Source organism: Aspergillus uvarum (genome assembly GCF_003184745.1).
Source record: "Aspergillus uvarum CBS 121591 unplaced genomic scaffold BO82scaffold_2, whole genome shotgun sequence".
In the NCBI taxonomy this organism is placed as follows: Eukaryota; Fungi; Ascomycota; class Eurotiomycetes; order Eurotiales; family Aspergillaceae; genus Aspergillus; species Aspergillus uvarum.
In genome coordinates this window covers 462,329-480,280 of record NW_020291299.1, presented here as the reverse complement: position 1 = coordinate 480,280, position 17,952 = coordinate 462,329, and the positions used below count along the sequence as shown (strand labels likewise).

Genomic DNA, 17,952 nt, shown 5'->3' with positions numbered 1-17,952 from the left:
AATACAGTGAACGAGAATGTGCTTCGCTACGCAGGATGGGAAACCTCGACATGTCTTTGATGGACCAATGTCCAGCCTACCTCAGTTCTAGCTCTTCTTCTGGGATCGTCATGCGTAACTCAAGTTCGTCTTCCTCGCCACCTTGTCTGCCTTCGTTTATGACAAGTTCCCGAGCGACAGCTGTTGAGATACCTCTCATTTGGAAACATCTCGATCTGACGCTTACTGTGCCTTTGTCCCAGTTGCATTATCTTCAGTCACAAAAGGATGCCTTCCTTCAGTGGATAACATCTAAAGAGAACGAAGACGAGCAAGAATTAGGGTCGGCGCTAGAGTTGTGCCTCAAATATGTCGAGTTTCTCATACGACAACATTCTCCTCGGTCGGCCCTGGTCGCCGTGCTAAGAGCATTCGAATCTCGATTTTTACAAGATGACGAAGATATCCACATCAAAGTTGCCGAGTTGATTCCAGATTCAAAAAGTCGACAGTCTTATCTAACAGTGTATTATCGCGCAGTTGAACTGAGCGGCAACGGCGAGCTCGAGAACCACATCTTTCCGACGCGCAATCGGATGAGTGCGTTATTCCAGCATGCTCAAACCAACAGATTTCAATTGCTGGCCGTCTTTGGTGGTCAAGGCGAAGCGAGTCGAACCTGTGTACAAGAGTTAATAGACCTTCACGCCACCTACAAGCCAATGTTACATTCGTTCTTCGGCACGGTCGGCGATATGCTCAACAAATTTTCGAATCTCCCAGAATGCGTGTCCTACTTTGGCGCGCAACCCCTGAATCTCCAGGCCTGGGTTAATGATAGTTCGACAATTCCAGACACCGGTCGGATCGCTCAAGCTCCTATCAGTGTACCGGTAATAGGGGTGCTAAGCCTGGCTCGGTATTGCGTAACATGCCGGCTTCTGGGCCTGAATCCTGGAGAATTACGCGCGTTGCTCCGAGCCACGACAGGCCATTCACAGGGACTTCTGGTTTCAGCAGTCATCGCAATGTCGGACACCTGGGAGACATTCTTTGACAATAGCGGTCTAGCAATGGAAGCACTATTTTGGTTGGGCTGGGAGTGTCATCGAGGCGCACCGTGCACTCTCGCATCGGCAGCACATGCACCCGGTGACTGTACAGACGACTACAGCATGCCCTCCTACATGCTCAGCGTGCGAGGAATAAGGAGAAACAAGCTTGAGTCAACACTGGCACATATCAACCAGGTCCTGCCTCCACAAGCGCAAGTACATCTGGCGCTGATCAATGCTCGCGATCAATTCGTAGTAGCTGGCCCGTCCACATCCCTGGTTCACCTTCAGAGCTATCTGGCGGAGGTTGTTGGTTCTGAGCAGGATCAGAGTCGGGTCCCGTTCAGCAGCAGAAAGCCTTGGATACAGTCTAGCTTTCTGCCAATCAGCACACCTTTCCATACGCCGTTCCTCACTAAAGCTGCCGACGCACTCAAGAAACGGTTTTCACGACACCAGGTAGTACCCAAAGATTTCAAGATCCCTGTATATCACACCCACACTGGTCAAGATCTAAGAGAGATCAAGGGGAATCTGCTTCATATTATTTTTGATGCAATCGCGCGGGAGCCTTGCGATTGGCCTACTGCCTTGACGGGGTCTTTACCCTTGTCCAACTCTATGCACAGTTCATCTCATATCCTTGTCTTCGATCGAGGCGGGCTGGGTCCATTGGTGAAGAAGATCCAAGAAGGAAGGGGAGTTAGGATCATACAGGCTAGCGATCTAGAATCTCGCGATTCTGAGATCGGGACTATGCGTGACCTCTTTTCGCCACGTCTCTTACAAACATCGACGAGAATTCAGAGCTGGAGCCAGCGGTATCAACCGCGGCTGGTGCATGGAGGCACAGTCTCGCTTGAGACCCGACTGAGCCGCTTGCTGGGTTCGCCACCGATTATGGTTGCTGCTATGACCCCAACGACTGTGCATTGGGACTTCGTTGCCTCCATCATGAACGCTGGATATCACGCTGAACTGGCCGGCGGGGGCTATCGAAGTAGCTCGGATATGACATCGGCAATTAAAGAGCTGATTGACAATATTCGCCCCGGTCGTGGAGTCACTTGCAACCTCATCTATGCAAACCCCCGAGCAATGGGCTGGCAGGTAGCCATGCTACGCCGCCTATCGCACGATCGAATCCCAATTGATGGACTCACGATTGGCGCGGGAGTACCTTCAGGAGAGATAGTTTCGGAGTATATCCGGACACTTGGTCTGCGTCATATCAGTTTCAAACCAAGCTCGGTGTCTACGATACGACAAGTCGTGGATATTGCAAAGTCACATCCTGATTTTCCCATCATTCTACAGTGGACGGGTGGTCGAGGGGGAGGACATCATTCTTATGAGGACTTCCACGCTCCTATCTTGAGCACATATGGCACCATTCGACAGCAACCCAACATCTACTTAGTTGCTGGTAGCGGGTTCGGGAACAGTGAGGGCATCTACCCATACCTCTCGGGACAATGGTCTGTTTCGCATGGCTACCCTTGTATGCCCTTTGATGGCGTTTTGCTGGGTAGTCGCTTGATGGTGGCCCGAGAAGCACACACGTCTCCTGCCGTCAAGCAAGTCATTACAAACACCCCAGGTGTTCCAGATAGCGAATGGGTGAAGACATATTCAGGCCCAGCAGGAGGAATTCTTACCGTCCAGTCGGAGATGGGTGAACCTATCCACAAGATCGCCACTCGAGGAGTACAACTTTGGGCGGATATGGATCGAACGGTGTTCAAGCTGCCCAGAAAGGACCGAGTCGCGTACTTGACCAAGGACCGAGACTCCATCATTCAACGACTGAATTCAGACTTTGCAAAACCCTGGTTTGGTCGAGATGCTCGCGGTGTTGTGGTGGAGTTGGAAGACATGACCTACGCGGAAGTACTTCATCGTATGGTTGATCTGATGTATGTCCGTCATCAAAAACGATGGATAGACCCTTCTTACGAGCGCTTTACCTTCAACATCGCGACTCGGACCCTGGAGCGCTTGCCATGTGCTTCGATTGATCACCGCGCGGACATATCACACGCGGTACTCTCAGAGAACCCAGAGCTATTCCTTCGCTTCATACTTGACGTATGTCCTGCAGCTAAAGACGAAGTCCTCAACCCAGAAGATGTCTCATTCTTTCTTCTGGAGAGCCGAAAGCCCAATCAGAAGCCGGTTAACTTTATACCGGCTCTCAACGAAGATTTTGAGTGGTATTTTAAGAAGGACTCCCTCTGGCAGGCGGAAGATATCGAAGCCGTGCCTGACCAAAATCCCGAGCGTGTTTGTATATTGCACGGACCTGTGGCTGCACAATACTCCGTTGACCGGGATGAATCTGCCCAGGAGATACTGGATGGCATCTTGAATGGACTCATTGAGCGCTTCCAACGCGACAATTGCTTAGAAGACTTAACTTCCAGCTCCGCTAGTGGACAGGCCACTCCTGACAGTTGGTCGTCAATTTCCGGATTAAGAGAGATAGCTGTTGATGACATGTCAATTCCAACGTCCATTTCGACCTCCGACGCTCTTGATGACCGGTCCCTGCATGTTTCGGCTGCTGGGTTAAGCTTGTCTCGGAGTTTGCCTCCATGGATACGCGCAGTATTTGGGGACCCCATGCTGCTACAGAACAGACGACGACAGCGGAACCCATTCCAGCATTTCATCGCAGCGAACCCCAATGCAATCTTCCATTATGATCCAGACCGAGGAGAAATATCGGTCTGTGTCCAAGATGCATGCCGGGTAACCTCCTCCATGAAGCTTTCGAGCCCGAACGGCGTGAATATTGTTCTGGAACTTTATCCTCCTCAAGTACATGAACCACTGCGGCTATTTTATCGTTTTGATCCTGGCAGCATCCCCTTCAGTCTCTGTGAAATAATGAACGAAAGGAACACACGAGTCAAATCATTCTACAGCCGATTATGGTTCGGGGAAGATGTGTCAACAGGTGGTAGTATCCATGATACATACTACGGGAAGGAGATGACTCTCACCGAGCAGGTGCTACAGGACATGATTGCGGCTGTTGGCCAGGCCTTCCCAGATCCAAGACTTATCTTCCATGATTCAGATGTCCTACCTATCAGCATCGGAATTGTCATAGCTTGGGATGTTTTGGCAAAGCCTTTGGTGCTCCAGGATGTTGGTGATGACCTGCTGCGGCTGGTTCACCGGTCAAACACATTCGAATACTGCCCTGATGCGGCAATGCTATGTGTTGGTGATGTTGTCCGTTCACAGTCACAGGTCCGAGCTATCTTTGTTGAAGAGGCTGGTATGGTTGTCGTTGTGGAAGCCGAGATTATGCGCTCCGATAAACCGGTTCTCGTGGTGACATCGACTTTCATATTTCGAGGGAATTTCGATGGGGATAGGGAATTATTCAGACGCGTCAGAGAGCCGGAACGCAAGCTTTATCTTGGATCTGAGCTTGATGAGACTGTTCTTCAACGGCGGGAATGGTTCTATGTCGATGATGAGACGATTTCACTGGTTGGGAAGACTCTTCTGTTCACGCTGGAAACCCATACTATGCCCAAGGAGGGTGGCCTGAAGGGACTAAGAGTGACTGGAACTGCCAGAGCGCAGCTCGGAGGGTACTTGTGGAAGGAGGTAGGAACGGTGAATTACAGCTGCGATGACTGCGTCGGCAACCCGGTGCTTGAGTTCCTAGATCGCAAAGGTAGCCTGGTTTCTTTGGAGGTAGAGCTAAAGAATTCGGGATGGACAGGCTTGTCGTCTATCGAAGTGCAGATGCCGCCGAGCAACCAGCCATACGCCAACGTGTCCAAGGACTTTAACCCGATCCACGTGTCAAGCATATTTGCTTCAGTGGCCGACCTTCCCGGCACTCTGTCGCATGGTATGTGTACCTCCGCGGTCACAGTGGCAGCCTTCGAGCATCTTGCACTCCACGGAGAAAGAAGTCGGCTTCAGTCGTTCAAGGCAAGCTTTACTGGCATGGTCATGCCTATGGAGAAGCTGGTCGTCCAAATCCGGCATACCGCGATGGTTGAGGGACGCATGCGCTTTGCGATCGAGGTCACTCGCAAGGACAGTGGGGAAAAGGTTCTGGAAGGTGGCGCTGTTGTGGATCAGCCGGCCACGGCGTACCTGTTCACGGGTCAGGGTAGTCAGAGCAAGGGCATGGGGATGGACCTCTACGAGTCAAGTCCGGTGGCGAAAGCCTTGTGGGACAAGATCGATGTGCAGCTCTACGACTCATACGGTAAATGTTTTCCGTGCCTTGGTCAATGAAAGGTTGCTAACCATGACAGGCTGGTCCGTGCTGGACATTGTGCGCAACAATCCCAAATCAATCACTGTTCATTTCGGTGGCAAACAAGGCCGGAAGATCAGACAGAATTACCTATCGATTACAACTGAGACAGTGCTCCCGGATAACACACGCATCGAAACACCTGCCCTTCCGGGTCTCACCTCTCGATCCACGTTTTATACCTTCACCGACCCGAAAGGATTACTTTACTCGACTCAGTTCGCCCAGCCGGCGATTCTGCTATTTGAGGTAGCCGTGATTGCTGACCTGCGCAGCAAGGGCTATGTCTCACCCGATGCATTGTATGCCGGCCATTCCCTGGGCGAATATGGCGCATTGTCAGCTCTGTCGCAGTCTATTCCGATGGGTGCGCTGGCTGAGCTGTCATTTTACCGGGGCCTGATAATGCAGGCATCTGTGACGCGGGGGGAACAGGGAGCGGCATACGGGATGACGGCAGTGAATCCCAAGCGGGTAGGAAAGTGTAAGTTTCATGTGATTTACAATGATAAAACACCCGCTTATTGTGGGTAGTCTTCGATGCTACGACTTTGGGACGGCTGGTTGAGGTGATTGCTGCGGTGAGCCACGAGCTACTGGAAATTGTCAATCACAACGTCAAGGGGGAGCAATACGTATGTTCAGGCACTGTAAGTTCTTTGTTGTTGATCTTCTATTGCTTGATCTTTCTCTGGATCTTGGACCACCATTGACTTGAATAGGACACAAACCTGTGGGTGCTTGGGAAGGTTCTTGATGGACTGTCACATTCGCCCAACGGACCTGATCAGATTCGGGAGATGATGAACGATCAGACGGAGACGAGGGCCATCGATGCAACCATCAAAAATCTACTGGGTGCGGCACAGGGTCTCCGCAAGCCAATCCAGCTGCAGAGGGGGACCGCGAGTATTCCTCTGCAGGGGATCGATGTTCCATTCCATTCGAGTCATCTGAAATCGACGGTGGATCGGTTCCGACAGTGTCTGCTCAAGCCTGGGTTCCTGGAGGGCAACGTAAACATGGCCGAGTTGGAGGGGCGGTACATCCCTAATGTCATGGCGAAGCCGTTCTCGGTGAACGAGGAGTATGTTCGGGAGGCATATGCGTTGACGCAGAGTCCGATCTTAGGGGAGATCCTGGGGGTTACGGCATAGATTAGAAGCCCGGAATAGATTGACTTTCCACATATCGCTGGCATTTGTTGATTTTCAGTGCAATGAGTTCCACATGAATCAATTGAATGATGATCCCCAGTTGCCGCACATTCTTCGATCATGCTAAGGAAATGCCCACGATGCTTGACATAAACAGAGCTACACCCTCTTCCTCTTCCTCCCTTCTCACTTTCCCACTTCCCACCCTACCCACCCAACTCACTACACTAACGCTTTGTCCCTGTTGACTACTCTTGAACTCAAAAACAAGAATACCCCCACGTCCCCCGCCAATACTGCCCCTGCACCTCGCCCACCATCCCCTCCACATCCAACCCCCACACCGTCATCGTCCGCCGCCGAATCTCCTCAAACACGCGGCCCATCATCCCCGTCTCGGCCGTCTCCCCGCCGGCCTCTCCGGAAAACAACTCCCACTCATACGCCCGACACACCTCGCGACTACTCCGCATCACCCACTGCGACCGCTTATACCGCACATCCGAGTATGTCTTGAACGCCACCTCCAGGGCCTGCGGGACCGTCAGCTTCCCCGAAAGAATATCGGCCTCCGCGCACCCCAGCGCCGTGACCAGGGCGAGGGCGTCTTCCACCCCCAGGCCTGCCCCCGCCCCGTGGTGTGGGGGTGCGGCGTGCGCTGCGTCGCCGACGAGACAGACTTGGGAGATTGCGTAGGTGGGTGGGGGTTGGTCGTAGAGGTCGAAGATCGGCCATTGGGTTAGGTGGTCCGGGAGGAGGGTTAGGAGGGTGCGGAGGAAGGGGGTCCAGTGTGCGAAAGTTGTTAAGAGGTGGGTTTGGGGGGTTGTTTGGGGGCTTTCATCTTGATTTGAGAGGTTCGTGGTGGTTAGGGCTGGTCTGGTGCCGTCGGGAGTGGTGGTGCGGCTCGTTTGCGGGGTGTTGATTGTGGTGGTGCTGGGGGTCGTGCTTGCTGTTGTGCTGGCGTTAGGGTCGGCGTCACCGTCACTCTTGAGCTCCGCTGGAGTCGGGGTGTTGATTGGGGTGCTGGGGCTGGGGCTGGGGCTTTTGGTTCTGGTGGTGGTGGTGGTGGTGGTGGTGTCCTCTGGTGTTGGGGTTGTGGCGGTAGTGGCAGCTCCCGTGAAGCTCGATACGTCCCAGTCCTTGGGGTCCGGGACAAACGCGACCACATTCAGTAGCTTTTGGTTGTCGACGGGGAAGTGCAGGACGTGGGCGTGAGGCCCGCAGTGCATGTGCTGGAGGAGGGCGCGGTGGCGGCCTAGATGCGCGATCGCCTGGTCCATTGGGATGAGGCCGCGGTAGGCGAGCTGGTGCGCGTAGCGTGGCCGGTGGTCTGCGTTGGGGAACATGAGGTCACGCACGCGCGACTTGATGCCGTCGCAGCCGATCACTGTGGTGTGCTGTTAGTCCTTGTGGATTTGGGTGGGTGGTGAAGTTAGGGCTTTCGGGGTGCATCAAGTGGATTGGTATGGGATGATGCAACTCACCTCCATCCACCTCCCTCACACTCCCATCCCCAAACACCAACTGAATCCTCCCCGACTCAAGATACTCGTACCGCTCCAAGCGTTTGCCGAACCGCACCACCCCCTCGGGCATCAGCTTCATGATCTCTTCCAGGAAGTGCGCCCGGTGGCACCCTTCGAATCCCCGCGGTCCCGCATACAGCTTGTAGACTTTCCCCTCGATTCCCACGGGCTGATGATTGTCATTGTCCACGTACGTGTGGTAGCCGTCCACGAACCGCATGTTGTAGTCCGGGTCGCCCGGCTCGCCGTTCTCGGTCGCCACCGCGCGCAGACACTCGTCCAGCCGCGGGTCCAGCCGCATCATACAGTGCCGCGCTGCCCGCGTGAAGCCGATTCCCGCGCCCAGCTCGCGATGGCACGCGGCCTGCTCGTAGACCTGGATGCGCAGGTGCGGAGAGTTGCGGTTGAGGAGGCCCAGCGCGAGCAGCGTGCCGATAAGGCCGCTGCCGATGATGGCGATTTCGATGGTCATGCTGGCTGAGGTTGTGGATTGTACGTGTACGTGTACGTGCACTGGGGACAACGGCCTGTTCTGTGCGTGTGGGCGAGCGGGTATACAATCTCAAACTACAGGATGCTATGTTACCACGGGTACTAAAGGGAGTACTTGGGAGGGTCTACACCAGGCGGAGAGTACATACTTCCAAGGCTGGCTCACACTCACCCACTTACTCAGAACCCATAACCAAGGCAGCCAACGGAGTCTATGCTATGCACCTTCAGCAAAACCTAACCAACTACCTTCCCAGCTTCCCTTCGCTTCAGGCTGCAGAACGTCCAAGGTAGGGCTAGTCATGCCCTGTCACCATTCTCGGGGAGTGTCAACAAACGAACAGAGGAAGTCGCCCGTCTACCCTTTCCCCCCCCCCCAAGCAGCAGATGTTTTGCTTCTCTTGCCTGTGAACTGGCTGTACTACATGACAGCGCAAACGCAACCTCTTTCCTCCAGTCAGCGCCCGGAATCCTCGCGGACAAACCAACAGGGCGACATTCCGGCTTGAAGGAGTGAACAGATCCGCACAGTTTGGCTTCTCCGTGCGCGTCACCTCCCTCTCTTCCCACGAATTTTCTGGGGGGAAGGGGGCTAAGGCTACGATGCTGGGTGGTACAGAAGGTAGAGGGCCGGATAACTACCGAAGAGCTCAAATATCCCTCTGGTTCCTTGCCCTCCCCCCATCCTGCCTGCGCTGGTTATGATTGGATTTTGGGGAGGTGGTTGGGAGCTGTAAGGTGTCCTGTCCCAGGATTACTCGCTCTCTCGACCGAGAGATCATCCCATTCTGCTTGCCAGTTGAAACGGGAAGAATTAAAGCAATGGATAACCAGAATAACACAAAGCATGAAAAACAAAGGAAGCCAAGCAGGGAGGTTAAACACTCCCGTTGCACAACATCTCCATATCGTGTAACCAGGCCCCAAGCAGGAGAAAAAAAAATGATATCTCCGAGGCGGCAGGAGGGTTTTGTGTCACCGGATTCGCTGTAGTACGGAACGGAGGTGAGATCAGGATTTTAACAGGTTACCCTCAGGGACCAGGTTTCGGCAGCCCGTTTGGTTTTCCATTTTTCTTGGGGCGTTAGTGTAGATAGTGTATCGGATGAAAGCAGGAGTCCAATCCAACGAATTGGAGGGAAGGGGAATGCTACACAAGCAGGGGGGCAAGGCGTTTTGTTGCTAAATGTGGGTTGCCGGACGGGCCGGTGAAGCGGTTATTTTAGGGGGTTCTGAGATGGAATCAGGGTTGGGTTGCTCAAGGGGTCTTCTTTTGGTAGGGGCTGGGGGGCTTTGGCAGATTAGGTGGCAGGTTGGGAATTGGACTTAGATCGTGGGAAAATCTCCGAGGATTTCCGGCGAATCTTGGACCGGGGCCCGGACTGGGTGATGATAGGCGGTTTACGGAGAGTGTTGATTTTTAAATTATGGGGGGATTGAGGTGAGGCTGGACGGGATTGGGATGGGACTGATCTGAATCTGGGTGGGTTTGAAACTAGGGATGGACCTCGTTGTAGTCAGATTTTACGAGGGCCAAGGGCTTAAAGTCAGCTTTGTGGGCGGTTGAGGGGAGATAGGGAGTTGTAGAGTGGCGATGTTTAGGGTTGGGTTTGCTATTTTCAGGACAGAGGGGGAGCTTTAGAGGTCGTATGTCCTGAGGGAGACGTTCAAGTAGGCAGCTGGGGGTTTTCGCCATTCTCTTCAACGACGTATATGAGATATTGGACTCAGAATGACGATGGAAGGATAAGAACAGAGCTATGTGTAGATTGAAGCGAGAGTATTGATATAGTGGGAAGAGCGAATATAGACAATGCAGCCTCTCTTCGTAGCATATCACAATGCCGGTTTGATTTGTGATTGCTTCCCATCGTATGACACTGAGGCAAGTACTGATGCTTGAATATGCTCAACAATATGTGTGTCCGTAGTAAGATGCAACTATCGAGTAGCCGAAACTGATATCATTCTAATCTACTTAAACTACTCAATATCGACTCGTTGCTTCATCGCTCGTCACTCATCGCTCATATCCCATGATTGCTGCCCCGAAATAGGCGCAACCTGGTTGATCCTCACGATCCTCATGAATCAACCAATGTAACGCACCACCTCGTTCCACTTCTCATCTGCCCGGAGCAACTCCCAGTCCTGCTCGCTCAGACACAGCAACGCCTCCCACCCTCCCTCCCCATCCCCCTCATCAATCACCGGCGCGACATAGCACGCACACGGCAAGGGGATCTCAAACGAGGGCCGCCGGATTGCATGCGGCTTGCCCAGCGGCCCAAACACCGGCACCGAGACGTGGGCCATGCTCGAGCACGAGAAGTCCGTCAACGGGTTGAATGCGCCCCCGTACGCGACCTTGCTTTTATCCTCCTCATTGGCCAGGAACGTCGCGTAGCTGCGCGTGGCGTGCACGTTGTGCAGTGACTTGACGTGTTTCCGTAGCCTGACGGCCAGATCATACAGTGGCAGCGAGGCAACCTCCGTGAGGGGCAGGCGCAGATTGGCCGTGCGCACCATGTGGCCCATGTAGTAGGGCGAGAGGTTGATTGTGCGCCGAAGGTCCAGCGCGCGGGTGATCTTGGAGGTGGATGATTGCAGGAAGGGAGGCAGGTGCGGGAGACGCAGGGTGATCAGTCTTTGCCACAGGAATGCGGTCAGCGCATCGTTTGGGGTGATCTTGTCTTGCCCTTGGTCGGTGGATGTCGACTCGACTGTTGCGGGCGGTGCAGCCTTCTGGTAGATCTTGGCCATGGACATCTCGCTGAATCGCACCGCCCGCCATTTGAAGGTCGCCATATAGGCTTGCATCTCCGGTGTGACTGGGCCCGACGACAGTGCGGGGACAATCGCCGGCTTCAGCTCACTGTGATCGTCCATGGGCTCGTCGTCTTTGAGCAATGGGATGAGGGTGCGTCGGTCGATGTTGCCCTCGCGGATGGCTTGCTCGGGGAACGGCTCATCGCGGAGACTGTATGCGAGCAGATTGATGATCTGGAACATCCCGTTGCCGTCGACGATGTTGTGCTGGGCCGCGATGGCCAGAATCAGCCCCCCTTGAATCCAGTTAAGCTGGAAGTCCAGCACGGGCGCTGGGTTTTCATCGGGGTTGTTGTTGGGATAGGGCTGCGGAAAGGCCGGGCGAGGAGGGGCCAGCAGGCTCGGCAGGGAGGTCGTTGGCCACCCCGTCGCACGCAACTCGGCAAGCGATGCGACCTCGTTCGTGCGATCCTCCACCCGCAGGAACTTATGGTTGGGATCTTGCCATGCGAGCTGAGGACGCACGACGAAGACGCCCGAGCTGGATGGGGTTTGGCCCTCGTGAACGACTTTGCCGCCGAGGAAGGGGAAGCCGGCGATGAGTTGGTGGATGGCCGACTCCAGGGCTGTTTCGATCTCCGGGCGTGCAACATCGTCCGCGAGTGGGAAGATGAGGAGCATGTGGGAGTAAGACTTCAGTAAGGGCAACTGGCCCAGGATGTCTTGGGTGTGGTCATAGTCCATGGTGGTGGCGGTTGTGATGGTTGTGATGAGGAACGAGTCTGACTTGGTTTACCCTGGGGTTACAAGGGCTACGGAAGACCATGTTATGGGGAGAGAGACTAATTCTATTATATATACTGTACTGTACGGCACTGCGTACGTTGTTAGGAGGAAAATACCCACTGCTGGCAGGTCTCACAGCAGTGTGCCACATTTTAAACAGGGCCCTGGGCAGTCTTTGTATCTTGACTACATGTGCTCTTCTCATCTGGTGTCATCATCAGAACCCCAACCCCTAATGAAAACATCTTAGCATCGGTTAATATTACTCATGCTGCTCATAATATTGGCGCCAGGATCGGCCCGGCGGAAATGGGGCATTTCAATAGCGGCTGTCGATCGCAGGGCCCTTTACTGCATTCACTGCACGCGATCGATCTCGGCCCGATAAACACGAGATTCGGCCGATTTCTGTGGCTTCCTGTGATCAATAAATCGGATTCTGCACTGTTCTGCTGACTTCTGTTGTCTCTCAGATTATAGAATGAAAGATGTGTATGGATTTAGCTTTCTGTTTATTATTTTTGTTTTTTGTTTCCTTTTTTTGGGGGTGGTGGTGGTGGTCGGCCATTCCTTCTCCTCGCCCCCTTCTCTCTTTCCTGCCTGCGCTAATTCTGCCCCTCGTCGTTTGCCAACAATTCCCTTCCCTTGACTGGCTGTGCATATTGCAGTCCCACCTGCTCCCAATCCAGGCTAATGCCTGGCGACTCATTTCATCCCCCCTCTTTTCCCTTCAGATCTCGGCTCTGATCGCATGCACGGGCGCTACATACTGCCTGACCATGGAATCTTAGACCGGCCCGATCTTTCATTCACTAATCCATCTCTCGCATTCACCTTGTTGTCATTTGAAGGTCACACGTCCACCTATGTTATGTTGAACCGTCCCTCACAGCTGCGATGCAGGACAAGTTGACATCTGTCGTGAAAGGTCTCTAGCAGGTTGGCTGTTTGCTTGCCTCCTTGTCATTTGCCACTGCCGCTGCCGCTACTGCAGTGTATGCAGAGATGCAGATGTACCTCTCTCCCCTCCCCCATTGTTCCTTTACTCTACTGTACACGTATCTTCAGGAGGGCATCCAGACCTACCAGAACAATAGACCTCCGTGAGATCCTAGCCTGCAGACCTTCTGCAGGGTTGATCCTGCTTAACTGCTAGCTGCAAAACTTGCGATCGGTCGCATCTGCTTATTCTGTCCCTCAAACTTGCTTATTCGCCTCAAGACGCACCAATGTCCTCATTTGGATGCTAGGTCTCGGTGGCTGGCTGAGAGGCGTCGTCGTGATCACGTTGATCAAATCGACAGCAGTGGCACTGGTCATTTAGTGAACCCTGAGAGATCGTGGAGGTCAAGATGATCGCAGTTCATGCCTTTCCCATCGCTGTCAAGCGCCGATGGTGAGTAATAGTGGATCAACAAAGGCTTGTCCAACCCTCATCTATACCTCTCCCCACCATTGCCCCTGATGTATCTCCAGGATCAGCTGCAGCCTGCAGAGTGCAGGGCTATTCTAGCTCTCTCGTCTTGCCCTTCTGGTCAGAAAGGCCTCGTTCAAATAACAACAGAACCAGTCAGCGAACGCGCTACCGACTGCGATCTGCATCCTGCAGGGCAGTCATCACATTGCACTAGCTAGAACGTGTTCTTTCAGGACGCACGTCGAGTCACCATTTGGGTCTGTAAGGATCGACCGCCACACCCTTCCCGACTGGCTCGTCGGCGCTGACTGTGTGGATGAGCTTAATACCCCAAAAAGCAAGCATGAGTCGCCCGGATGGGCTCTCCTTCCTCGGTATCGGACTGGCTCCTCTACTCACTGGTTCGTCTTGTCTAGTCCGACTAGTGCTGGCGCGCGCGGTCGGTCCATTGCTTTGGTATCTTAGCACAACCCACTAGTCATCGGTTCGAGCAAAGAGAAGCCTGGATCGACGCAGCTTCTCACTGTCGACCGGGCTCGGCTATAAGTCAGGAAACCAAGCGCTGCGGAGGTCGCTTTCACTTTGTCACAGCAACCAACAGTGGAACTGGTCTGCGGGTATACACTTCATCACCCCCGATATGGTCACGTCGACGCCTACAATCTCAAGACAACGCCCTGGCTCGGCCTGTGAGGAGTGTCGACGGCGAAAAGTGCGCTGTGACCGTCGTCGGCCTCAGTGTCAGGTGTGTTTTGAGACAGGGATTGAGTGCAAGATCAACACCACCAGATTGCCTCGGGGACCTCGAAAGGGTCAGTTGCGTACGCTGCGCACAAGAATCGGTACAGCGCCTTTGATGCTCAGTGGATGCGTATTGACGACTGACGCACAACAGCTGCCTTAGAGCGCTGCCTCGCAGATCAGCATCCAGAAATCAACCACCAGATGGCGAGTCTATTTGACGGCACGGTACTTGACTGTGACTCGGAGGATGATCCCCTCCGGGACCTCACTTCACTGTCTGATTCAATCCCGGTTTCCGTATCTCTGTCAACACTCCCGGACCCGGTGTTGGGGCCTGGGGAGGAGCTGGAGACGGGCGAGAGAGATGCTCATGCCACCATCTCATCCACCAAGATCCAATCACCAAGGACACCAGAGTCGTTACCACGGTCGACAGGCCTGGTCTCGGAGCTGATGCGAGCTGAACTGTATGCTGTTGCTCTCGATCCTAGGAAGACTGTTCACCTCTAACCTATCGGCAGTGACCAACTGTATTTCGATCGGGTGCATCCGTTCGCGCCTATCCTCCAGCGCTGGCGCTATCACGTTTGGGCTCGCCAACCCAAGAAGTCTGATAGCCAGGTCTGTCTACAATACGCTATGTGGACGGTGGCAGCCTCTGTTTCTGCCCAGTTTCAGGCTCTACGCGATCAGCTGTACACCGAAACGCGAAAAATTCTCGATTTCTTAGATCGACCAGATAGTATAACAATGATCGCAGGGCTGGAACAGGCTCAGGCATGGATTCTAATTGGGCTTTACGAGTACATGCAACGGTCGGCTCTCCAGGCCTGGATGAGCATAGGAAGATGCTGCCGACTGGTATTAGGAATGCGGCTATATGAGCTGGATGATTCCACCAACCCGGTGACGATGGCACGGGAACAGGAAGCTATATTGGTGGATTGGATTGGGCTGGAGGAGCAGCGCAGGACTTTCTGGATGGCGTATTCGTTGGATCGATTTATCAGTTTCCATAATGGGTTGCCGTTTACTCTGCATGAACCAGTGGTTCGTTCAACCGTGCGTCCATCTTGAGTGCAAGGAACGCTGCTAACCCTGGATAAGCAGATCACCACCCGGCTGCCCAGCCCGGAAGAGGAGTTCCAATGCGGGCAACCAACCCTAACACCATACTTACGCGAAGTTATGAACCAGCATCCTCACCTTCATAATCCATTTCAGCCCAATCTATACCAATATCCCCACATCTACGCCATTCCTCATTCCCCGACTTCACCCACCCACCTTACAATGGCCTTCCCACCCGTGGCAACACCAACCAACCCCACAGCAACACCCGTCCTCAATCCGGATCTCAATCAAGTCACCCACTCGAGCTTCACCGAATTCATCCTCCTAGCCACGATCGTCGGTCGAGTCCTCTCGCACCGCCAAGCTCTGGTGATGGAGCAACCCTTCCAACCGTTTCACCCGCCTCTTTCCCCCACAAGTCCCCACACCCCGATTCCAAATTCGCTTGATGCCTTCTGGAATCGTCATCACGCTCTTCATGCAATCCTCAGTGCCCGAATTCAATCCCTTTCATCCAATCCGCAGGCTCTGGATGATCCCTTAATCATGTTCGCGCGCATCGTTGCGCAAAGTATGGTGCTGTTCCTGCACAACGTTCTCGAGTCCGTCGCGTGGAAGTCTGGTGGGGATCAACTATTAGGCATCATTGAAGATGAGCGGCTATGTGTGCTAGCCGCGCATGAGGTGGTAGGGCTGGTGAAGGTGCAAGGACAGTTGGGGTATTTTAAGGTTAGTTACATTTTTTCGTTTTGTATCACCTTGGCGGCTCAAGCCGGGTCTGTTGGAAGCCACCCCTGCATTTGGACTCGCCTCTTTCACAGGGCATGGAGTGATATACGTTGCTCGTGGAGGTGATTGTTTCGCAGCCAGATTACAGCCAGCAAGCCAGGGGAGGCTCCGGAAAGCAGGAAGTTTGTAAGCGTAACGATGCTGACGTCCATGCTCCTGAAGGTCCACCCTCTCACCCCAATTCCCTTGATGATGTGCACCGAATTTCTGACTGCTCATGCGTACCTTGATCCCTCGTTCGAGGTCATGCTGCATGAGCTGCTGGAATGCTTGGGCGACCTAGAAAGAGTGAAGAACCCCGTGCAGAGTCCGACCCTGTCTGCAGTTTAATAGTCCGTATTCTCTCAACGAGAACTGCATCTGTTTTATCGATTGATTTTATCATTTTCGGTGTTGGTCTGGATTGGCTTGAAATAAGGTCATCATTGTTGCGTGGAAAGCTTGTGGTTTTATGGTTATGGCCGAGGCGTTATGAATGAGGGCAAGGTTTATCATCCGTACTTTTTCTCCCGACTCTTGATTTGGCTCGATTCAGCTTCAATCGCCTCTGCAGGCTCATAGGACTCAATGAACTGTTGCTGTTGGGTGGTGTTGTGTTCGTTGCCCATCAGATGGCAGGATATTATATTGAAGGGCTGGCCACGGGGATGCATGAAGGGGAGCAGCCGGGGGCTTGCTTATAAGATACAGTTCAACCTAATATAACGGAATTATACCTCGTGTGCATGAAATTCGGTTATCTCCTATCTCCATAACTCCTTTCTCCATGGACCACTACACGATCAGACAATCCCTCCCTCCAAACTCCGCTGCTTATCCCCGGGCTGTTATCAACTCCGAAGCCTCTTTCGTCTTGCCAACGGCGATAGGAGACTACGTCTTCTCCAACCAACCGGAAAGAGGTCGATAAATCAAAAACAAAATAATCAGACCCCGTCGATCGACCTTTCCTCTTTCTTGTTTTCTTCTCTCCGAGGAGTAAGTCGGCTTGATGATGGAGCCAATACCCGGGTAGAGATGAGGGCTGAGAAGGGCGGAGCGAGCACCATACCGTAGCATCAGGCCATCGTGCAACCTTGTCGCCTTCTAGTCTGGACTGGATGGATCTGTCACCCAGCTAGCTAGCCCGAGGAGATACGCCGAGGAATAAACTCCGCCCATTTTGTCTCTAGCTGTCTGTCGTTCTTGATTCTGTCTGGATATTTTAGTTCAGGCTGGTGGTTTCCTGTCCGACTGATTTCGCTTTTTGGGAATACGATTTTGCTTCCGTGGATCTAAAAATAGGATTATTTCCCTCATCAGAAGAAGGAAGCATAGAATGTGTTCCGGGATCATCAGCTGTTAGGTCGTTTCTCTATGTAGTATGTAGTCAAGGTAGTTAGGGTAAAATAAGAAAAAGCAATGTGAATGCTACCAGAATATGCCATACTTGTCAGCCACAGGGGTTCGCGAGCCTCTCATTTCAATGTTGGCACGATCTAGTTGATTGGAAAGATTTAATTAGGTAGCCAGTTTAATGAGTTGGGATCTCGGTTTCCCGTTTCCCGTTTCCCTGTCTCTTCACAGGGCTGGGTGTAACTCTACCCACCTGTTTTTGGATGGTTGAGTATCATGTATGCCTGACGGAAACTGGGTTGGGAAGGCCAAAGGCCGGTAGATCAGTTCATCCGTGGGACTGACTGTGCACACATACAACATTACCTCTGCCTGTCGCTGTCTGTGTGTTTCGGCTACGGTCTTTGCCGGTGGGATTTGTGCATTAAAAGCTGGCCGCTGTCTGTTTTCTTTCTGGTTGTCAGTTGTGTATGGATTCGTGACTTTCTTTTTTCCCTTTGGCATTGAGTGATAGCTACCCTACGGGTCTCTTGTTTTG

General features: G+C 53.2%; 4 protein-coding genes across 4 annotated transcripts; 2 read left to right on the top strand and 2 right to left on the bottom strand.

Moving 5' to 3' along the window:
* Positions 1-140: 140 nt before the first annotated feature.
* On the top strand, positions 141-6,555 carry BO82DRAFT_299832 (beta subunit of fatty acid synthase). Its single transcript, XM_025632033.1, has 4 exons — positions 141-5,274; positions 5,324-5,809; positions 5,860-5,975; positions 6,048-6,555. Exons 1-4 carry the CDS (start codon positions 159-161, stop codon positions 6,480-6,482), a joined length of 6,153 nt encoding a protein of 2,050 aa, XP_025497033.1. The 5' UTR covers positions 141-158; the 3' UTR covers positions 6,483-6,555.
* A 187-nt stretch (positions 6,556-6,742) lies between these two features.
* Positions 6,743-8,480, bottom strand: BO82DRAFT_412677 (FAD-dependent oxidoreductase; the record flags this gene model as incomplete). Its single annotated transcript, XM_025639851.1, has 3 exons — positions 6,743-7,316; positions 7,641-7,869; positions 7,967-8,480. 3 exons carry the CDS (start codon positions 8,478-8,480, stop codon positions 6,743-6,745), a joined length of 1,317 nt encoding a protein of 438 aa, XP_025497032.1.
* A 2,111-nt stretch (positions 8,481-10,591) lies between these two features.
* Positions 10,592-12,061, bottom strand: BO82DRAFT_388418 (uncharacterized protein; the record flags this gene model as incomplete). The annotated part of the gene is made up of 1 exon (XM_025638387.1): positions 10,592-12,061. Exon 1 carries the CDS (start codon positions 12,011-12,013, stop codon positions 10,592-10,594), a length of 1,422 nt encoding a protein of 473 aa, XP_025497031.1. The 5' UTR covers positions 12,014-12,061.
* Positions 12,062-13,813: 1,752 nt separating this feature from the next.
* Positions 13,814-16,787, top strand: BO82DRAFT_428180 (fungal specific transcription factor domain-containing protein). Its single transcript, XM_025640427.1, has 5 exons — positions 13,814-14,314; positions 14,368-14,683; positions 14,738-15,266; positions 15,327-16,019; positions 16,242-16,787. The coding sequence occupies exons 1-5, from the start codon at positions 14,113-14,115 to the stop codon at positions 16,407-16,409; spliced, it is 1,908 nt and encodes a 635-aa protein (XP_025497030.1). The 5' UTR covers positions 13,814-14,112; the 3' UTR covers positions 16,410-16,787.
* Positions 16,788-17,952: the final 1,165 nt, after the last annotated feature.

What these genes read in the sequence shown, in the direction of transcription:
- BO82DRAFT_428180 (XM_025640427.1), top strand. Translation starts at nt 14,113, where the DNA reads ATGGTCACGTCGACGCCTACAATCTCAAGACAACGCCCTGGCTCGGCC. An exon ending in TACGCTGCGCACAAGAATCG is followed by an intron (nt 14,315 to 14,367) that starts GTACAGCGCCTT and finishes GACGCACAACAG; the next exon opens with CTGCCTTAGAGCGCTGCCTC. An exon ending in GAGCTGATGCGAGCTGAACT is followed by an intron (nt 14,684 to 14,737) that starts GTATGCTGTTGC and finishes ACCTATCGGCAG; the next exon opens with TGACCAACTGTATTTCGATC.
- BO82DRAFT_299832 (XM_025632033.1), top strand. Translation starts at nt 159, where the DNA reads ATGACAAGTTCCCGAGCGACAGCTGTTGAGATACCTCTCATTTGGAAA. An exon ending in GCAGCTCTACGACTCATACG is followed by an intron (nt 5,275 to 5,323) that starts GTAAATGTTTTC and finishes TAACCATGACAG; the next exon opens with GCTGGTCCGTGCTGGACATT. An exon ending in AATACGTATGTTCAGGCACT is followed by an intron (nt 5,976 to 6,047) that starts GTAAGTTCTTTG and finishes TGACTTGAATAG; the next exon opens with GACACAAACCTGTGGGTGCT.